General features: G+C 42.8%; 2 protein-coding genes and 1 pseudogene across 10 annotated transcripts in view; 2 read left to right on the forward strand and 1 right to left on the reverse strand.

Moving 5' to 3' along the window:
- The window catches only part of SNX31 (sorting nexin 31), an 83,468-nt gene extending 75,953 nt beyond the window's left edge, over positions 1-7,515 (forward strand). The window contains exons 13-14 of one of the 6 annotated variants that reach the window (XM_025001875.2): positions 3,254-3,307; positions 3,403-6,436. In XM_025001875.2, coding sequence (XP_024857643.1) covers positions 3,254-3,307; positions 3,403-3,492 — 144 coding nt within the window. In that variant the 3' untranslated portion in view covers positions 3,493-6,436. The other 5 variants (XM_010812174.4, XM_015474517.3, XM_005215632.5 and 2 more) reach the window with 5 other exon arrangements.
- Positions 7,516-17,718: 10,203 nt separating this feature from the next.
- ANKRD46 (ankyrin repeat domain 46) overlaps positions 17,719-22,758 on the forward strand; it is a 67,868-nt gene continuing 62,828 nt past the window's right edge. For 3 of the 4 annotated variants that reach the window (XM_005215624.5, XM_025001636.2, XM_025001637.2), the window contains exon 1: positions 17,719-17,840. The gene's annotated coding sequence lies outside the window, so the exon portion shown is untranslated. The remainder of the gene's footprint in view (positions 17,841-22,758) is intronic. The other variant, NM_001034619.1, reaches the window with a different exon arrangement.
- LOC132342219 (histone-lysine N-methyltransferase SETMAR-like) lies at positions 18,882-19,902 on the reverse strand (annotated as a pseudogene).

Genomic DNA, 22,758 nt, shown 5'->3' on the forward strand with positions numbered 1-22,758 from the left:
TGTGTAACATTATTCTTAGAGCTGTGCTCTTATACAAAAACCTAAATTGATTTTTTTTTTTTAATATTTGCTACTTTTAACTAGAACAAAATTAAAGGATTATTTTATTTGAAAATAAACTATATTAGTTAGGAGTAGTTTTGACTGCCAATGACAAAAAACAAGACAAAATAAGTGTTTTGGACAAGATAAAAGTCTGTTTCTATCTCATCTAAAAGCCCAGAAGTAGGCAGAATGGGGCTGTGATAGTGAGTTCACGGTGTCACCAGAGATCTTTCTGCTCTGCCAACTTCAGTGTGCGGCTTTTACCTCATGCCCAGGATGACTGCTGGAGATCCAGCCATTACATGCACATTCCAGATAACAAGTGTAAGGAAAGTATGCAGAAGCACTCACCCTTTTTCTTTAATGAGGAGTCTCAGAAGTCTCACATAGAATTTCTACTTATAGCTCATTGTCCAAGAGTTAGTCATATCGCAGGCCCCCACCCAACTGTAAGGAAGTCTGGTAAATGTAGTCTTTTTGCAGAGTATGTTGTCTTTCCAAATAAATGTGGGTGTTACTACTAAGAAACAACAGAATGAATAATGGAGTAGGCTAACAGCAATCTCTGCTATGTAAAGAAATCTAAAAGACACCAAGAAAAGAAAGCAGGTGGATTTTATGTAGTACGTGTATTCCCTGCATACAGGATATAAGGGCTTCCCTGATAGCTCAGTTGGTAAAGAATTGCCTGCAATGCAGGAGACCCTGGTTCGATTCCTGGATTGGGAAGATCCCATGGAGAAGGGAAAGACTACCCACTCCAGTATTCTAGCCTGGAGAATTCTATGGACTGTATAGTCCATGGGGTTGCAAAGAGTCGGACAGGACTGAGTGACTTTCACTTTCATTCCTAAGGAGCTTCTGAAAGTGTATTATGATCATTATAATTATCATTATTTATATATTGAACCATAATCTGAATACATGAGTTATCAGAAATATGCTAGTAAATATTTTCTGAATTGAAAAACTATTTTTAAAAATAGTCTATACCTAGTTTGTTTTTATTAGTTTATATAACTTTTCCTTAGGTTTACTTAACAGTGGGTCTGAATCTCTAAACTGGTCTTCTGAAAAATGGTGAAGAACAAGGTGGCCTTCTGACTCCAGCTTGCCTCATACCTCCCCTCCCCTCCCCAGTTACCATAACCATATATATTTCTCTCTCCACTTCTCTTTCATTTGGGGCGAGATCAGACAGTGTAAAAGGCCATTGGGGGCTTTGAAGTGTGTTCCTGTTATGTGATGAGAAGGGGAAACACCAAGGCCAGTGCTATCTGATGTCCCAGGATCGGCAGCCTCTGCATAGCTTGTCCAGTTCAGAAAACAGAAAAGGTACTGACATTACAGCCGTCACAAGAATGGTCCGAGCATAGCAGGAGGACAGTTTCAGAGAGCCAGAGGGGAAGGAATGAAGGATTATGCTATCAACAGAAACTCTCTGTTGAGAGAGAGAGTGCAGGAATCCTGCATTATGAAAAAAAGGATTAACTCCCCCCCAACTTTATCACCCTGATATATAAAATATAAAAAGCCTACTGAAATAAGTCAAGGAACCAAACTATATCAGAAATTGCTGAACAATTCTAATGTGTTTTATTTTTACATAGGGAGAAGGAGGGGAAGGAGACTAGGAGAGAGAAAAATTCCAAGAAGTTTCCCCCAACTTCTGTATTTCACTGCACAAGACTACTTACAGACTATCATGTAATGCTGTAAAATGATAAAATAACAAAACACAAGGCCTCGGAACATTACTTTCTCATTTATCAAGACCTAATAGTGATTTTTTAAAACTATCGAGATAGGCTGCAAATATATGGACATCTCTACTGAGAATACTGACCCAAAGGAAGTCCTATGTATCCTTCAAAGCGATATATTTTACAGAAAAATTAAGTTAATCATAGTTAAAAATTAATCCTCTTGTGCAGTACCGTGTTATTTATCCCACTTATTTTGTAATGTCCTGCTTTATATAGGGGACATGATCTCATGAATAACAAGCAACTTAGTTAATTCACCCCCTCATTCTATCATTTACCGATGCCTATATTTACCATATATAGTGGCTAGAAACTGAGAATCCAGAGTCAAGGAGTTTATTTGTTGGAAAAGAAAAGCAATTAGTAAAGAGACATTTAGGATGAGAGAGTGATAAGCTCAGATACACACCGAAAGCATAGTTCTTTAATAGTAGTTCTTTTCTTTTTCTGTTGGGCTGGCTAGAAAATTCTTTCAGGTTTTTCAGTATGCTTGGAAAAACCTGAATGACCTTTTTGGCCAACCCAATATAGGAAAAGTCTAAGAGTCCTTTCCCCTAAACCCTGGCTAGGAGACTGACCTTGGTGTGCTATGATCTTACCCTCTGACCTCCAGCTTCCAACCGGGGTCACCCATGGGGAAACCCAGTGAGGTGGGAGGAAGTGGAGACCAGGGTATTTATTTCTCTGACTCCGTCCCTGCCTGGTCTCTGCGGTTGGCCCAGTCCTTGACTGAGTGCCACAGCTCCTGAAGCGACCTCTCCTACCTGCTGCTTCGGCCACTCTGGTTCCAGTACCAGCTGCTCCCCTCACCCCTTGAGACCCAGAAGTGGTGAGAACCCACACCCACCCCAGCTCCTCGCCACTAGCTACATCCATTCATTGGTGCACTCTAATCCTTACCACACCTCCATTAAGCAGTTCCTTGTGGAAAACTCCCTCGGTTACCCCAGGAGTAAGCCATCTGCTTTCTGCTGGGCCCCTGACTGTTATATTAAGGTTACTTTATGTGCATGAGGTATATTCAAGTGCCTTAAACTTCAGTTTGATTCTTCTCTTGATTAATGATGCCTTTTGATTAATCAGAGCCCCATTTGGCTTTGGTTCAGCATATGGATTGGAGCTCGGTGGATTATTTCTGGATTTAGGAGTTCATTTTGTGTGAAGTCCTTTTAAAAGCTGTGTTAAATCACAAAATCCATAGGCAGCCACCAACGTTAAACATTAAGCTTCACTTCACTTTCGGGGACTCGATTTCTGAAACGCTGAGGTACTTGCAAACGAAGGGGGATTGTGCGGATGACGAGCAGGTGTCCTGCTGACTGGCAGCCTTCGGGACCATTAAGAGGATTATTGTGGAAGGAGAAATGTGCTGGTTAAATAGATTATTTGTGTGCTCGCTTCTCTGGCTGTGCTGACTGACATTTCACTAATCTATTTAGCAGATTGAAGTTCCAGAACAAGGCAAAAGTAAAAAATACCACATTCAACAAAACCAGGTCTGTGAGTAAAATTATGTAATGGGTATATTATAATTTTGATAAATCTGCCTGTTTTTCCCCTTTTAAGTAACCAAAGTCATTCTACTTTTAAGGTTAAGCCAGAATTCTCTTTCTCAGAAGCTCCTCCACGCAGACTGGTCCAATTGGACGACCATCACAGAAACAGAGTGTTTTTACTGTAGAACCCAGTTGGGCTAGGAGAAATGCTTTCCTGAATTTATATATACAAAAGTTCCAAGAAGAACACAAAACTCTAGTGATTTTCTTCTCTACTCCGTGCAGTTTTTTTTTGAAAATGTTCTTTCTAGTTTGTATGTTTTGGTTTCATAGACTTTCTGCAGTGTATTCTGAATAAAACAGCCTTTAAGTTGATAAACTGCTTTTTCAAGCGTTTAGGTCTGCTGTGCAGATAACTATAGCAGTAAATATCATAATAGAAAGCATTAATAAACACTAATGGCCAGACACCATTCAAAGTACTTTTCTGTGGATTAACACATTTATCCTCACCATGATCCTGTATCATTGGTACTGTATCACCATTCCTCAGATCAGTTGAAGAAACTGGAACACAGAGAGGTTAGGTGACTTGCTCCAGGTTGCACAGTTGGTAGAAGGAAGCAGGCAGTCTGATTCCACAGCTGTGTCCTTAACTAACTCTTCCTTTTGAGGTTCATATCTTAGTGGGTGTGAATGAAATAAAGGTGGCCTCTAAGTAGCATTGAATGGGATTCATTATTGGTTCAGCTCCTGTCACAGAGCCTGCTGTGTATATAAAGGTAGTTAGTATATAATTACAGTATTTATAAATATATACGGTCCTTCCTTGAGTGGATAAGATCAGAGAAAAATTTTAAACACAGACTAAAAGCAGACTTCTCTCTCTTACATAATAACAGCATTTCTGGCTGCTTACATCAGAGACAGACAGTGAAAACTCCACCAATTACTGGCTATGTGTCTTCAGGCAGGTCAAAAAACTGGATGTGTATAAGGGATGCTTAGGGTGCTTATTAAAATGCAAATTCCCACCCCAAAAGATGGATCCAGTAGATCAGCATTTATAGCAAGAATGCCAATGGGAAACACTGCACCAGACTTCTTCTTTATCTTTAAGATAACTTCATCACTTAAATTCATCCATGTCAGCAGCATAGTATGGCATAGAGCTGTGGTTCTCAAACTTGGCTGTATAATGTTATCACCTGAAGAGCTCAAGAAACATGATGGCTGAGCCCCATTCTCAAAGATTCTGATTTATTAACAAATTTTTCTGAGGGGCCTGGCAGTGGGATTTTTTAGCTGCCCAGATGATCTAAAGTACAGCCAGGATTGAAACCATTACTCTAAAAGAGTGGTTCTCAGAGTGGGGTCCCTAGACTGTCAGGGTCAGCATCCCTTGGGAACTTACTAGAAATTTAAATTCTCAGGCCCCAACCATATTGGACCAGAAGCTCTGGGGCTGGGGCCCAGCAATTGTATTGGGCAAGCCCTCCAAATAAGTCTGATGCACGTTTGAGTTTGAGAGCCACTGTCCTAGAACAACAGAGATGCTAGTCAGCATGGATGAACCGCAATGCTAAAGGAGGTGAACCTCTGTGATGCTCTGAGCAGGGCCAGCAGGTTGGAAGGGAGCCTGGTGCCCAACTGTATTGAATTCCAACTTAGTTTAGCCAACCTTTATAGAGAGCTTATCCTGAGCTAGGCACTGTTATAATTGCTTTCCACATATAACTCACAGCAAGCCAGATATTATTATTATCCTTGGTTTGTAGCCAAGGGAACTGAAAACAGAAGAAAGGTTAAGTAACTTGCCCAAGGTCACCCAGCTGGTAAATGACGGAGTTAGTATCCATGCCCAAACACTCTTTGTTATTTAACAAATAAAATTTTGTTGCTGTTGTTCCTTTAACTGCTCTGCCATGAGGCCTCTCTATCAAGACAAATTCCTCATAGGAAAAAAAAAAAAGTTTTAGTTGCTCTGTCTGGTGAGCTGCCACACATTTATTTCACCAGGGCCAAAACCCAGTCTCTGTGACTCTGTCTTAGAGATTTTATAAACACTGAAAGTCGACTATTCACTCACTGAAGGTCTGCAGCAACCGTAACTTCTTAAAGTATGTTAAAATGTCTATAATACTTTTTTGTAAAACTTTGTGAGGGATGTGCACTGAAGATTTTGGTGAAGATAAAAACAGAAAGTCATATGTCTTTAAGAGATGAGGAAAAGACAAGAGAGGCAGGGTTCAAGTGTTACCTGGAGACGCCCCAGTGCTTGCAAAGGTGCTCTGGACATGCCTCTTCATACCAGTAGGGGGCGCCCTCAACAGTAACAGATGTATGCTGCTGCTGCTGCTAAGTCGCTTCAGTCGTGTCCGACTCTGTGCGACCCCATAGACGGCAGCCCACCAGGCTCCCCTGTCCCTGGGATTCTCCAGGCAAGAACACTGGATGGGTTGCCATTTCCTTCTCCAATTCATGAAAGTGAAAAGAGAAAGTGAAGTCGCTCAGTCGTGTCCGACTCTTAGCGACCCCACGGACTGCAGCCTACCAGGCTCCTCCGTCCATGGGATTTTCCAGGCAAGAGTACTGGAGTGGGGTGCCATTGATGTATACCCACCCCTGAAACACAGCTGCTACAGGATAAAACCATTAAAAAAATTTTTTTTATTTACTTGGTTGCGCTATGTCTTCATTGATGCACGGGGGCTTTCTCTGGTTGTGGTGAGGGGGGCTACTCTTCGTTGCGGTGCAGGGGCTTCTCAGTGTGGTGGCTTCTCTTGTGGCGGAGCACAGGCTCTAGGCGCCTGGGCCTCAGTGGTTTCCACTGGGCGCCAGCTGGAGAACACACGCTCAGTAATTGTGGTTCAGGAGCTTCTGTGCTCTGGGACACGGTGGAATCTTCCTGGATCAGGGGTCGAACAGGTATCCGCTGGCATTGGCAAATGAATTCCTATCCACTCTACCACCAGGGAAATCCAGGGTAAAACCATTTAAAACAATCATTGCTTAACAGATATAACCTTTCTGTTGCCTTTTTAATATTAATCTTTGGCTTTTTAACTATTATTGTTGTTATGGAAATTACTTCCTCTCATATGTATTTCTGACCTCTCTGTTTACTTTGTAACAGAAAGACCATTCTAGTTTTCTGCCAAGAAAAAGCAAGATTAAGATAGCTGAAGTTGACTGTGGTTTTGGGACCATAAAGGAAGATCTTTGAAGACAAAGTCTAACTTCTTAAAATGGTCTTAAAGGTGATCTTGACCATGAAAGGGCTTGGAAGTTGAAAGTGGGCTTCCTACCACCAATGGAAGAAATGTGAGCCTTCCCATTTTTTTCCTGGATGGACCATATTCATCAAGACTACTTCAAAACTCTGTTTGTCTCAAGATTAAAAGAAAATGCAAACCAAAGTCATACAGTTTGTTTTTAATGACTTATAAATGACAAATGGCAAATCTGAATCAATTAGTACAAACCTCCTTCTTTTTTCTTCCCCTAAAATATATGTTGTCCTGGCTTCATGAAGCCTTTTATATGTTCTGATATTGCATGAATGAAAGACCTAATCTAAAACACTACAAATGCATTTGGGGTTAAGATCTGAAGACATGACTCATCAGCTGTGGCTCTAAGAAATGGAATCATTGAAAAAGAAATCTGGACTTCACTGATCCGTCCAAAGCATCAGAACAAGGAGGTGATGAAACACCAATTTGTTTTCTTATGTAACTCTGAGCCTACCAATATGGATGTACTCAAAGTAATAGGCTGCCCCGTGCTCTGTTTCTCCACAGTTGTAGGTACATTCTGTCCTTAGTATACTGAGTTCAGTTCAACAATCATGACGCTATTTTGGATATTTTTATTTTGGAAACCAAGGGGACCCTTCACTCAATATCAAATATCTTAGCTTTAAAATGATGTATACTTTTTCACTAGATTTTTCCTTATCCAGTTTCAGTTCATTGTGATAACTAATAGAATTATACATAGAATTAATATTGCAATAAGGGAGAGGGACAGAGAAATCAATGTAGTCAATAGTGTGATATTCTAATGTTCTTTTCTAACTGTGTTGTGTAACTAATTATATAATAAATAGGAATATATTCTAGTGAGTGTACGATTTATTGGTGAAAAAACTCTGTGAATGATTTTTTGAAGTGTAGAATCTATTAAAGCCCTATTATATTTATAAAGCACTGTCTCTAACCATAATTCCTAGGGCCATGAAGTTTCATTTTTACATTTTAGGTGATGGTGGGACATTTTTGCAAGGTGGAATCATCCCAGATCACCCATGGTGAGTGTATTAATGAGCTAAGATACATTTTCCAATTAAAACAGAAGCTTATTCTCTATTTTGCCAATTTAAGAATAGTCAAAAGTCTATTTCTTTTTAATAGCAAATGCCTACACTGTGTAAGGATTTATTGAAGACCTTAGAAATGCAAAGAGAATTTGTATTTGGGGTGAGAAAATGTATATATTAGATGGAACCATATTTAACTGCTGTTGTAGATCAAAAATAGTTGAATGTTAACCCTTTAATGATACATAGTTGCAAATAATCCAAGACAGCATGGGAGTAGGTGTCCAATGTGTAGTGTGGTCCTGTGTGTCATAGGAAGTTGCGGGGGGTGGTCAAGAAGGCCTGAGGTGAAGAGGGACTTTGAAGAAAGCAGAGTCAAGCAGAGGCAGAGATAGGGGCACGCAGGTAGAAAGAAGCATCGACTCTGGTGGGAGAGCAAGTGCAGTGTCCAGGGAAGGATAAGCAACCCTGCTCTGCGCTAGCGAAGTCTGAGGTTAAGGGAGTGGTTAGGAGATAAGAGGGACCAGCACCTATGCCTACAGGACTGCAGCATCCCTTAGTATAAGTAGAGCAATTTACCCCTGTTTGATGATGGCAAAAACAGAAGCATTGAATTTAATAGTTTTTTTTCCCCAAGACATTGAGATCACCATCAATATCAAAATAGGAGAAGAAAAATACAAGTGATGAAGTGCATTCCATAGTACATACTGTGAAGAATAAATGAACTGAGACAGTGGGAAACAAACTTCCTCAGCAGTTATGCAAGATAAGAAGGAGCTATTAATTAATTAGCTCCTATGGGCGTTACTGGGCCTTCCTTTATCTGGAAGGAATTGGGGGTTTGAATCACTTCTGGATCAAAGCTACTTCATTATTGGGTTAAAAAGCCTGACTTCCAACTGCCAGAGTGACCTTCCCAGCTGCAGGCTCCGAGAGAAGATGGCCAGTGAGACCCCATCACTGCTTGGGGTGAGGTCTTCACCCTCCAGGTGTGATGCTGAGGTAGGACCTTCCCAACAGCACAGCCATCCGCCCCAGCAAGACATCCGAAGACATCCTTCGGGGCATGAGTAATGCAGGTAGGCAATTGCAAAATTCATTCAAGTAACTCCTAAGGGGTGTGGTGTGGCTTTGGAAATCAGCATATGCTTTAATCTATGGGTTAACAGTCATCAACATCACTTCTCTCCATGTCAAGACATACATATATGTTTCTACCGCTATTCATAGTCCTAAAATAACTGGCACTTTGCCCACAGGCAAACACACTTGAGTCTGAAATTTTCACAAAAATAATTATGGGGGAAAAGGTCAGAGCTGATTCAGTGGTGGTTGGGCCCTGAAATCTGAGCCCCGTTGGGACCCATGGAGGGAAGCATGTGTGGGCTTTGTCTGAAGAGCTGATGGACTCGCCAAAGCCACTTGTGAGTGTCCGGCTTGCACACATCCCCATGTGGACAATCGGGAAGCAAATTTTGTGTGAAACATGTAGATAAAAAATTACCTTAAGTTCCCCCTCAGGGTGAATTTAAGAAGAGCTGAGGGATCTTAATTTGTGGAAAACCAAATAGGTTACAAGCCTCAGTGGGGAAATAATGGCCAAAATGATCCTAAAAGGCAGAACGAAAGCAAAGCACGCCGCGGCAGCAACGATGTCTCCAGATGATTTCTGGTCCTCTCTCCTCCTGCCGTGGGTGGACGGTGGTCCACCAGGCAGGCTGAGGGAGGGGCCCGTGTGGGCTCAGGTAGGAGATGGAGTAGAAAGCGCTTCTCTCCTTCATGAGGAAGCTCTTGACCCTGCCATCTGTGATCCCAGGAAAAAAGTCAAGAGAAAGTTATGAACTTTTTTCTGGCTCAAAATAAGACACCACCCCACCCCAAATAAGACATGCTGAATTAACTTACAAAAAGTATGGCTAACTAATAATCCCTCAGAAGATGGCTTGAAAAGAAAGTGAAAGTTGCTCGGTCGTGTCCAACTCTTTGTGACCCTGTTTTATAGTCCGTTGAATTCTCCAGGCCAGAGTAGTGGAGTGGGCAGCCTTTCCATTCTCCAGGGGATCTTCCAACCCAGGGATGGAACCCTGGTGGGAGTCTATGTGCTTTCTCTCTGAGACATTGCAGGTGGATTCTTTACCAGCTGAGCCACAGGGGAAGGCCAAGAATACTGGAGTGTGTAGCCTATCCCTTCTCCAGAGGATTTTCCTGACCCAGGAATTGAAGCGGGGTTTCCTGCATTGCAGGCGGATTCTTTACCAACTGAGCTACAAGGGAAGCCATAAGACAGCTTAAGCCTTATAATTGTACTTCCCTCTGCCACCGTATTCACCTATAATTGTTCTGATAAGTTGCTTTGTAATATCTATTTGTTACTATTTTTAAAAAACAAGTCATTTGTATAATAATTTCCCAGATAAAAAAAATTAGTTAGAGCCATAGAAAAAAATACAAAGTGGGCTTGGTTCTTTGGTCTAGCCCTAGCCCATGTACTTTCCTGTAGGGCAGAGCCTTTGGCTAACCATATGGGCTTTGCTTGTGTAATATCTTGGAAGAGATGAGATGTTCAGTTGATTTAAAGGCACTGACCCTAGTGATTTTGCACTGCTCCTGCACCAAATGTGGTTTCTCTCCCGGAAATGTGGGAACACAGCGTTGGCTGTACTTCCTAATGGGTTTTCCATCTGTCCACAAGAGCACATATTTGATGGGGTCTGCGGTACAGCAGTTGTTTGGGGTGGAGGCGCTCAGAGCAGCAGGCTGAAAAGTGTGAGTTGGCTTTGCTCTGCACATGTGTGCTTTTGTTTGCACTAGAAACTGGTCCCTGCAGAATTTCTGAAGAGCTCCAGTCCTTTGGAATGGGGTCTGGTGAGCAGAGGAAGAGACAATGGAAATCTACTGCCCCTGGATCCTAATCATGAGAAGGTCACAACAAAGATGATGAGTGAGACAAGTGACACGGCAGTTAGTAAACATACAGGTTGCAAAAGCCAACAAACTTGAAGATGTATTCTGTTCAAAAATCAATTAATCGCAGAGTTGATTCATAGATTCTGGTTCACACAAGCTGGTGGAGTTTCATGCTTTCCAGGAGCACTAGGCCAACAAGTACACCTCTTTACGCTCAGAGAGAAAGCACATAGACTCCCATCACTCGTATAGCACCACGTTAAGGAAGAAAACAGGAAGACTGTACGTAAGAGTTTATTTTTACGTGTTGACTGAACACGTACCACAATGGTTAAACCTAAAATGTTTACTTGTAACTGAATTTATATCCATCATGTATCTAAGTGTTAGTTGAAAGTGAAAGTCGCTCAGTCATGTCCGACTCTTTGTGACCCCATGGACTAGTCCATGGAATTCTCCAGGCCAGAATACTGGAATTGGTAGCTTTTCCCTTCTCCAGGGAAATCTTCCCAACCCAGGGATAGAACCCAGGTCTCCTGCATTTCAGGCAGACTCTTTACCAGCTGAGCCACAAGCGAAGCCCAAGAATACTGAAGTGGGTATCCCTTCTCCAGGGGATCTTCCCGACCCAGGAATCCAACTGGGGTCTCCTGCACTGCAAGTGGATTCTTTACCAACTGAGCTGTCAGGGAAACCCCAAGTATTAGTTCAGTTCAGTTCAGTCGCTCAGTCGTGTCTGACTGTTTGCAACCCCATGAATCGCAGCACACCAGGCCTCCCTGTCCATCACCAACTCCCAGAGTTCACTCAAACTCACGTCCATTGAGTTGGTGATGCCATCCAGCCATCTCATCCTCTGTCGTCCCCTTCTCTTCCTGCCCCTAATCCCTCCCAGCATCAGGGTCTTTTCCAATGAGTCAGCTCTTCGCATGAGGTGGCCAAAGTATTGGAGTTTCAGCTTTAGCATTCCTTCCAAACAACACCCAGGACTGATCTCGTTTAGAATGGACTGGTTGGATCTCCTTGCAGTCCAAGGGACTCTCAAGAGTCTTCTCCAACACCACAGTTCAAAAGCATCAATTCTTTGGCACCCAGCTTTCTTCACAGTCCAACTCTCACAGCCATACATGACCACTGGAAAAACCATAGCCTTGACAAGATGGACCTTTGTTGGCAAAGTAATGTCTCTACTTTTCAATATGCTATCTAGGTTGGTCATAACTTTCCTTCCAAGGAGTAAGCGTCTTTTAATTTCATGGCTGCAATCACTATCTGCAGTGATTTTGGAGCCCCAAAAAATAAATTCTGACACTGTTTCCACTTTTCCCCATCTATTTCCCATGAAGTGATGGGACCAGATGCCATGATTAGTTTTCTGAATGTTGAGCTTTAAGCCAACTTTTTCACTCTCCTCTTTCACTTTCATCAGGAGGCTTTTTAGTTCCTCTTCACTTTCTGCCAAAAGGGTGGTGTCATCTGCATATCTGAGGTTATTGATATTTCTCCCGGCAATCTTGATTCCAGCTTGTGCTTCATCCAGCCCAGCGTTTCTCATGATGTACTCTGCATAGAAGTTAAATAAGCAGGGTGACAATATACAGCCTTGATGTACTCCTTTTCCTATTTGGAACCAGTCTGTTGTTCCATGTCCAGTTCTAACTGTTGCTTCCTGACCTGCATACAGGTTTCTCAAGAGGCAAGTCAGGTGGTCTGGTATTCCCATCACTTTGGCGAGTATGTATTGATGTTTTCTGCGATAAACAACAGTGTTCTTTGGGCAAGTTCTCAAATAATCCTACACCCCAAATAAGATGATCCATCACATGCCTAATAGCTCATATCTCATTACTTAATGATTTTGAGATCTGGTGGTCACAGGCATAACTTCTTATCAAAGAGCCCCAGTAACCCAGGTGCCCAGAGACAGTCTGGGCAAGATAGAGTGATTTAGGCCTAGTGTTGGTACACAGGCTACTCAGAGACCTTTAACCTAGGAAAGGAACTCAGAAGTGATGAGTTGAATTTTTTCTCCTATTTTCTTGAAATCCTTTGCAGTGTTTAACTACCACAAAAGTTGAGACATGAGAGTGGAGTAGAAGATGACCCCTCTGACCTGAATTCTGAGCTTGCCTCTGCTTCCAGGTAGTAATGTGAGTATAGGCGATTTACCTATATGGCCCTTAGTTTTTTCATCTGTAAAATTAGTTATAAGAACTTACATGTGTGCTGGTTAAGGTGGGAGCTGAACCAAGTGTCCCGGTTCCTATGTGGTTCCAGTTTAAAATTAGCACAGAGAAGACTTTCCAGGAGACCTGGGAGACAGAGCAAGGCAGTGGCCATTACCTTCTGACAATCAGATACAGTGACATGGAAAGGGTAGTTTCTAGAAGTTTCTGTCCCTCTCCACTCTGTACCAGCTCTTCTTCTTGACCGACAGAGCCCAGGCCCACCACCAATTGCTTGGTGGGGGGCTCACAAAGTAGTAGCTGGCTTCACAGAAACAGCAAGTCCCAAAGACCCCCTTCATGGGCCCACTTGCAGTGGGCTTCAAGCCTTACTTGGCTTCTAGAATTCTCAGAGAAACTAGTTTGTGACCTTTGATCTTAGCCTCCAACACCTCCTTCCAGACCTTCACTTCCTGGACTCCTGCCCCAATTGTGTGAGACAGAATGCCTGTAATAAATCCATTATCCCCTCACACAGCCATTCTGCCTCTCTGACCAAACCCACATCTCCCCAGTCACATTTAAAGGCTTGCAAAGCAATGCATTTGCTTAAATCTCTGCAAAAGGTATTCCCTGGCTAACAATCGGTTACTTTACTTTTGGAAGAGAAAGATAATTGGGGTTAGGCACTATATACATTCCCATCACATATATTATTCAATCTAATGTACACGTGAAAACCTGTGTGGTTCTGCCACATGCAGGTTAAGTGCAAAGAAAAATAACAAATTGAGTTTTCAACAAGCAGCCAAGCTCTTTTCTTCTTCCCAGGGGTGTAGCTGTTGTTGTCTTAGTAACTCCGGAAATTCAAGGAGACCTAAGATGTTTACTTTTCAATTAACAAAAGAAGAGAGATCCCTTTTCGAAAGATTTGCTTGCTGCTTCATTTCTAATTGTGTTGGCTGCTGAAGGAAACTCTCTTCCTAGGTTTCAATTTTTTCCCTTAATTTTGTAAATATAATGCCTGGCACACATACGCTATTTATTTATTTTTCCAGTGGTTTAAATGTGTAAACTGTTGGAGAACTGAAATGAACAGAACTCTGGTGTAGATAAATATACGGTATTTAAGTCTAATTCTGTGACTTGCTCTCTCAACGATTATGCCTTGAGAACTCTCAGTGTTACAATAGCCAAGTCTCCTTAGCCTGGGTGAGAGACTGGAGACAGGGGAAATCACGCTTTCTGGGAGCATGTCTCCCCCTTATGGTCATTCATTAGTACTACAAAAAACTGGAACACCTGGGAAAAGAACTCAAAACCAAGAAACACCCTTTCCTTTGTAGACATTGTGTGTTTTTAAAACACCTGTCCGTTCCAACACATCTTTTTTCTACAGAGACAACTGGTTACTGGATGGTTTCTGGATCACTTGAGGGTCTTCTGATAAGCATTCTGTCACAAAGTGGTCTTTTCTTAAAAAAATTTGAGATATAGTTGATGTACAATATTATGTAAGCTACAGATGTACAACATAGCGATCCACAAATTTTAAAGGTTTGTACTACATTTATATGGTAAATGTCATTTATAAAATATTGGCTATATACTCTGTATTGTACAATATAAACTTGTAGTTTATTTAACAATGTTTTTGAAAGCTTTTTCTGCATTTTCTAAGACTGAAGAGGAATGTATAATCAAGATGGCCAAAACCCTTCTTTTCTTTAAAAAGAAGAAAACCTCTTAAGAGAAAATCCTACCCCAAGCAAATATTTTTTGTCATTTTTTTTTATTCTTATTCCTGTGGTTGTATCTAACAAAGTGGGTTCTCAGCCCTGTCTGCACATTAGTATTCTCTTTAAAAACTATGGATATTGGGCCATACTTCCAAATAATTCTGACTCGGTCTTGGCCAGGGTGTTGGTATTTTTAAGGCCCTGCAGTGATTGCAACGTGCTCCCAGGGCTAAGACCTGCGATGTGTCACTCACTGTGGTGGTGCTAAGGATTTGATGGCAGGGACACAACTCAGTCACCCGCTGACATCCCCATTCCCAGGCCACACATACTGCTGCCTCTGTCTGAATCACTCCCCTTGTTCACTGTATATTTAATTCCTCCTCCTCTGCATCTCAGTTAGATATCACTTATTCAAAAGCATTGCTGCTCTTCCATCTAAATTAGGTCCGGCACTGTTTGCCCTCATACAGCATCTCCCTTCTTTTCCTTTGTTAACACTTACCCTAGTTATAATTATAGGTATTCCTCTTGTTGGAACGCTCACAATCAGAACTCAGGACCAAACAGATTTTGCTAATGAGGAAGAAAAGGTAGATTTCCCTGAAGGAAATGGAGTTTAAGCATCAGGGCCGTTGTGTGGGCTGAATAACATTTCCTCCAAAGGTGTCCCTGTCCTAATCCCCAGAATCCGTGACTATGTTAACTTGTGCAGTAAAAAAGAACTTTTCAGATTGGACTAAAATTAAAGATCTTGAAATGGAGGGACTGTTCTGGATTATTCAGATGTACCCAACGTGATCCAGAGTCCTTATAAACAGGCAGGAGGGTCAAAGTTAGAGAGGATACACAGTTGGCAGCAGAAGTCAGAGAGAAGAAAAGATGCTACACTGCTGATTTGGAACATGGAAGAGGCCATGAGCCAAGGACTCGAGTGACCTCTAGAAGCTGGAGAAACAAGGAAACGGGTTCTCAGATCCTCCAGGAGGAATGCTGTACTTCTCACACTTAGCAGTCACTACACTTTTTCAGATCAAACAAAAGCAGATCATGAAGATGGAAAGATTCATTCGAACAGAAGTAATGACTAAGGTCTTGGATTGTTTGTTAACCAATTAATAAAAAAGAGGAAATTGTAAGAACACACTGGAGAAATTCTTTGCTGATTTGACACAATTTACTGGCATCAATGAAGACATTATAAACTCAGCACACAACCTCAAGGAGAATATCAATGACAAATTGGTTAATAAATGTCATCAATTCAAAGAATATTTAATATTTATGATAGTCACTGCACAAGAAAATGTGAAATGTCTGAAGTCTTATTCTTATGTGAAAGAGATTTGATAGAGTCTTTCTCAAATTTGACAAAAATCCCAAACATTTACATGACATTTCCAGGAACACACTGTTAGTAATGTCCAAGGAATGGATGGACATGAGACCCCCTAGAGGGAAAAGGTGGATTGGCTGAGTGAGTATGCTAAAATTCAGGGGAGAGAGGATCTCTGTGCAGGGTAAGTCTTCTTGGCCACAGGACTGGAGTTGTTGGTAAACTCAGGGAAAAAAGTTGCAGTAAATGTACTTCTCACCACCCACTATCTTTATAGTTTTGGCTAGGCACGTGTTGCATTTCGTCTAGGAATTTTAAAAAGTGGGATGTAAGTAGTCAAACCCTTTTTGAAAAAACTTAGGTTCATATTTGAAAATTAGAGCAGCCAGTTGCTATTACTAATATATCAATTTGGGTTACAGAGAAGACTTACCTGAAGGCCAGCAACTATTAATTGATGACTACAGCTCTTGGTAGATCATAGCACCCGGTTCCATTGCTTCATGGCAAATAGATGGGGAAAAAGTGGAAACAGTGGCAGATTTTATTTTCTTGGGCTCCCTAATCACTGCAGATGGTGACTGCAGCCATGAAGTTAAAAGACGCTTGCTTCTTGGAAGGAAAACTATGACAAATCTAGACAGTGTATTAAAAAACAGAGACATCACTTTGCTGACAAAGGTCCATATAGTGAAAGCTATGTTTTTTCTAGTTGTCATGAACAGATGTGAGAGTTGGAACATTAAGAAGGCTGCTGCTGCTGCTGCTAAGTCGCTTCAGTCGTGTCCAACTCTGTGCGACCCCATAGACGGCAGCCCACCAGGCTCCCCCATCGCTGGGATTCTCCAGGCAAGAACACTGGAGTGGGTTGCCATTTCCTTCTCCAATGCGTGAAAGTGAAAAGTGAAAGGGAAGTCGTTCAGTCGTGTCCAACTCTTCACGGCCCCATGGACTGCAGCCTACCAGGCTCCTCCGTCCATGGGATTTTCCAGGCAAGAGTACTGGAGTGGGGTGAGCACCAAGGAATTGATGCTTTCAAGTTGTGGTGCTGGAGAAGACTCTTGAGAGTCCCTTGGACTGCAAGGAGCTCAAACCGGTGCATCCTACAGGAAATCAACCCCTAATATTCATCAGAAGAACTGATGCTGAAGCTGAAGCTCTAATACTCTGGCCACCTGATTCAAAGAACGGATTCATTGGAAAAGACCCTGATGCTGGGAAAGATTGAAGCAGGGAGGAGAAGGGGGCAGCAGAGGATGAGATGGTTAGACAGCATCACCAACTCGAAAGACATGAATTTGAGCCAACTCTATAGTGGAGGAAGTGGAAGATAGTGGAGGACAGAGATGGCACCCCACTCCAGTGCTGTTGCCCGGAAAATCCCATGGATGGAGGAGCCTGGTAGGCTGCAGTCCATGGGGTCGTACAGAGTCGTACACGACTGAGCAACTTCACTTTCACTTTCCACTTTCATGCATTGGAGAAGGAAATGGCAACCCACTCCAATGTTCTTGCCTGGAGAATCCCATGGACGGAGAAGCCTGGTGGGCTGCAGTCCATGGGGTCGCACAGAGTCGGACACGGCTGAAGCGACTTAGCAGCAGTAGCAGCAGCAGAGGAGCTTGGCCTTCTGCAGCGCATGGGGTCACAAGGAGTCCGACTCAACTTAGAGACTGAACAACAACATAGCTCTTGGTAAGACTGTCCTGGTCTGTGAAGCCTTCATTTAGCTGAGGGGTGGGATGTTTGTTTAGAAAAGGCCTTGAGAAGCGCAAAATGCTCCTGGACTCAGATCTATGGAACCTTTCTCAGTTGTCTTCTCTTCTCCCCGGCAGCAGTTTTCTTACTTTGCGTAGTGATTGAGAGCTGGTCGAGCCGCCAGTGCGACTTCCAGCCTCCAGGGGGCGCACCAGCCGCGGCGGAGTGAGGCCTCTCTGGCCAGCTAGGGCCAGCTCGTCTTAGTGGCCAGCCCGTCCCTCCTCTCGGTCCGCTGCCGTCACCTCTGCCGCGGTCGCCGGGAGGAAGGTGGTGCCGCTGCCGCCATTCCTCGACTGACTGGAAGGTACTTGGGTCTCGGCCCGCGGGCAGCCCCGGGATGAAAGCCACTGACACCTCCCCCCGATAGCCCCGAAACACCGGAGGGCCCAGCTTGGGGCCTGGTCTAGGGACCTGAGAGGCTAGGCCGCCCGCGGGGAACCAGACCCGTGGTGACCGGTCTCGGGTCTGTGCTGCCCGGGGGAGCTGAGAGGGCCGGCGCGGGCTCTGGGGGCTGGTTTGAGGGTAACGGCCGCGCGGCGGGCGTGCCGGGGCGGGCGGCCTGGCGGGGCCTCGCGAGGTCGACGGTCCGAGCCGGAGCCCCCACGGCCGGCGTCTCGTCACTCCGCCAGAAAAGGTGCACTGTCTCGGCCTCGGCACGGACAGCATGCGGCCAGTTGCTCGGAACCCGCAGTTCAGGCGTGAAGAGAAGCTGCGGAGATGTGAGCGAACTGTCCCGATATTACATGGCCCCGGGTACCCGGGTTCAAAGACAGGACTGCTCCGTATTAAATGTGCAATGCAGGAGGCAGATCATCTTGCAGTACAGGGCTCTGCCTCGAGAAAATGACATTTATTCTTTAAAACGGCCCACGGTGTTTGGAGTTGGCTACCTAATATAACGAAAGGGGAAAAAAATACGTCATTTAATAGTATCACTTCTCATTCTAAAGAATGGTACCTAGGAGCTTAAAGAGCTCTGCTAGTGGGGCGGGAATTATAGTAAGAGCAGTCTTCAGTGCTTACTATATGTCATTGTGCTGGATGCTTTAAATCGTATTGTGTCTGTATTTAATCCTTGTAGCAACAGCAGGGGGTACCATTTCCATTTTACAGATAAGGAAACCGAGGCACAGAGTCTAAATTAACTTGTCCAAGGTCAAACAGTTAGTAAAGGATTTAAACCTCATCTCCTTATTACAGTGTCCCTGCTTGTTACCTATACAAACCTATTCCATAAGACTTTTGTTTACTTATCAATTTGACTCGTATTAGGTTGGTACAAGAGTAATTGCGATTTTGGCCCGTGAATTTTCAATCATTGTAACTAGGCGCCAACACATGGTTATTAATCAAAATAGAAACCATTACAATCAACATGTTTTTATCAATGAGAAATAAGTTTGTTTATTCCTATAGTGTAAAAATAACGTACTTTGGGATTCCACAAACTCTTGGGAAGCATTTTCTACCTTCTGCTGGTCGTGGAAGCGTTTGCCTGCAACACGTTGTCAAGATGCTTAAAGAAGGGGTAGTCAGTTGGTGAGAGGTCAGGTGAATATGGCAGATGAGGCAAAACGTAGCCCATTTCGTTCAGCTTTTGAAGTGCTGGTTGTGTGGCGTGCGGTGGGGTGTTGTCATGGAGAATGGGGCCCTTTCTGTTGACCGGTGCCAGCCGCAGGTGTTGCAGGTTTCCGTGCATCTCATCGGTTTGTTGAGCATACTTCTGAAGTGTAATGGTTTCACCGGGATTCAGAAAGCTGTATGAATCAGACGTGCAGCAGAACACCAGACAGTGACTATGACCTTTTTTGGTGCAAGTTTGGTTTTGGGAAGTGCTTTGGAGCTTCTTCTCAGTCCATCCACAGAGCTGGTTGTCACTGGTTGTCGTACACAGTCGACTTTTCCTTGCATGTCACAGTCCAATGGAGAAATAGTTCATTGTTGTTGAATAAGGGCAAATGACACTTCAGAACAATGATTTTTTTGATTTGTGGTCAGCTTGTGAGGCACCCACTAACTGAGCTTTTTCACCTTTCCAGTTTGCATCAAATGCCACACAACTGTAAAATGGTCAACGTTGAGTCCTTTGACAACTTCTCGTGTGGTTGTAAGATCAGCTTTGATAGTGACTCTCAGTTGGTCTTTGCCCACTTCCGATGGCCAACCAGTATGCTCCTCATCTTCAAGGCTCTCATTTCCTTTGCAGAACTTCTTGAACAACCACTGCACGTTTGTAGTTAGAAGTTCCAGGTCTAAATGCCTTGTTGATGTTGCGACTTGTCTCCCTGCCTCTTTACAACCCATTTTGAACTTGAATAAAAAAAAAAAATCGCTCAAATTTGCATATTGTCTAATGTCATTTACATAGTCTAAAATAAATACAAACAACAAGTAATAAGTCATTAGCAAAAAACATAAAGCAATAAGTGCACGTTAAAATGATGTATAACATAACCACATTTATTTAAGAATGTATTCCAGTGTCATATGGCCAATTTCTAGTGTAAAATTGCAATTACTTTCACACCAACCTAATAGCTTGAACTGATTTCCCTGAGGTTTAATTTTCATGGGTAAATGCAAGTATCCTGTATCAACTCCTTTTTAGCTTAAAAGGGAATTTAATTAGAAAAATGTTTGCTTATTAAGGAGTATAGTGATAATAAAGTTAAGCATAGACTAGGGCCCTCACACTCTGATACGTGTGATTTGATTTGAAGTACGGTTGGGTTTATTTGGTTGTTAATGAGCTTCATTACTTTTCATCATTATTTGCATTTTGATAGCATTTTTAGTGAATTCACTTTGGCTTTGCAATATTATGACAGTAATGCTAAAGGGGAATGAAAGATTTGTCCATGTGATGAAGAACCCACCTGTCAGTGCAGGAGACATAAGAGACACGAGTTCAATCCCTGGGTCGGGAAGATCCTCTGGAGTAGGACATGGCAACCCACTCCAGTAATTTTGCCAGAAGAATCCCATGGACAAAGGAGCGTGGCAGGTTCCATAGGGCCCATAGGGTTGCAAAGAGTCAGACATGACTGAAGCAACTTAGCACGCAAGTTAATATTTTAGAGGATGTACATCGGAAAGACATTTGAAAGACTGTAGAAAAGAGGAATTAAGAAATTTGGGGCGTGCTATTTAGAGCAAATTGTATTACTATATGGAAGAGAAAGGCATTTCCAGTTCCTGTAAAGTGGTATTTCCCATTGTGGAGAGAAGTTGGATACTATAGTGTGCTAAATCCCTTAGCCTTATCAGCATTTAAGAGTTTGCATATTCAGCACTCCTGTAGCAAACGTATACGGAGTGCCTCCCAGAGCCAAGCATGGTTCTCATCCCTGGAGATGCAAGAGGAACGAAACAAAACAGAATTTTTGTCCTCCTGGAGCTAACATTCCACTGGGAAAAGGTGGGGATGGGGATGATAAATAAAATACTTTTTTAAAATTAAAAATTAAAATCTATCCAGTCAGGTGGTAATAATTGCTTAGAAGAAAAATGAAGCAGTGAAGGGGGATAGGGAGATCCAGGGAAGGAGCAGAAGCAGTTTTGAAATAAGGAACAGCTTCATAGAGAAGGCTCCTGAGTACAACCTGAAGGGGTCAGAGACAGCCCTGCAGCTGTGTAGGGGTTGGGTGCACCAGGCAAGGGCCCAGGCCCAGAGGCCGCCAGGCTTTTTGGCCAGCAAGGAGGCCAGTGGGTTTGAGCAGAGGCAGGAAGAGTGAGGTAAGCTCTAGAGCTCATCTGTCCTGGTGAAGACCATGGCGTTTCCCCTGAGTGAGGAGGGAGGTGGTTGAGAGGGGAGTGGGGGGACCTGACTTAACAGGTGTAAAAGATCACTCTGACTCCTGTATTCAGAATGGACAGTAGGAGCAAGGATGGAAGCAGGGAGCCCAGTTAGGTTGGGTCAGTATTCGAATGAGAGATGAAGGAGTTTAGACCAAGTGGTAGCAATAATGTAGTAAGAAGCTGCTGTTTTCTAGGTATGGCTGACAGGATTTGCTAATGGATTGGGTGTGGAGTATGAGAGTAAAAGAAGGAAGGATGATGCGAGGCCTTTGGCCTAAGCTAGTGGAGGGATAGAGTTGTCCTTACTGACATGGGGAAGACTTGAGGATGAGAGAGATGGGGAGGTTGGTGGAGCAGCAATCAAGAGTTCAGCTTTAGACGAGTCAGGTTTGAGATGCCTGTTGAGGTGATGTTGTATCAGACTGGAGTTGAGTGGAAAGGTCCCAACTCAAAATAGAAATTTAGGAATCATTAGCAAATAGGTAGTATTTCACGCCTTGAGATTATATGAGATCTGGTCTAAAGAAGTAAGGATTGAGCTCTGGGATTTTCTTTCCATGTTCAGAGGTTGGAACCACAGAGGAGACTGAGAAGGAGAAGTCTTTGATTCGACACATTGTAAGATGAGGACTTTGAAATGAATGTTGTACTTAGCAATGTAGCGGTCACTGGTGTTGATGCAAGAGGACTCTAAGAAGAGTGGGAAGAAAATCTGGTGTGGTTTGAAGAGAGAATCAAGGGAAAGGGATTGGAGTCAGCAAGTATGGACAGCTTTTTAGAGGAGGTTAGCTGTAAACTCTTATTTGAAAGCACTGCAGTTGCCCTCACAGTAAATAATTTTATTTCTAGCTCCACCTATTTAGCAGTCAGACTTGGATCACTTTATCAATGATTGGTGGAAGTAAAATAACTGTACTACTATACTGAAAATGATAATGTGTTGTTAACCTCCAAAACCCATACACAGAAAAGCTTGTCCTTTTTTACATAATTCATTTCAGGGCTCAAAAAAGCCCTTTGGTGGAAGATGTTCCTTTGTCACTTATTTTTGTTCTTACCTCAGATTAAAATTAACTTAGAGGTGCTACAAACTGTGCATTTAAAACAAAATACATACTCAAGAAAGTTGAAAACCAGGATTTATTTTGAAATATGTTGTCTTTTTATCTCAACATGAGTTTAGGTCCTTGTTTCTGCCCTCAGTAAATTAATGCCCAAATATAAAATAATCTACAAGGTATATACTGTATACTAGATTTATACCATCTTTACTGTGGATATAAACTCTTTCCATGGTCTTGTTTTGTGCCTTTTCCATAACAAGTTCAGCTCACAGTTGGATTGTAAAGGTTAAAGGTGCTTAAATAAATTATTTTGAAGTTTAGGATTGTATCTACTGATTGTTTTAATCCATTAGTTTTATC

The sequence above is a fragment of the Bos taurus genome, chromosome 14 (genome assembly GCF_002263795.3).
Source record: "Bos taurus isolate L1 Dominette 01449 registration number 42190680 breed Hereford chromosome 14, ARS-UCD2.0, whole genome shotgun sequence".
In the NCBI taxonomy this organism is placed as follows: domain Eukaryota; kingdom Metazoa; phylum Chordata; class Mammalia; order Artiodactyla; family Bovidae; genus Bos; species Bos taurus.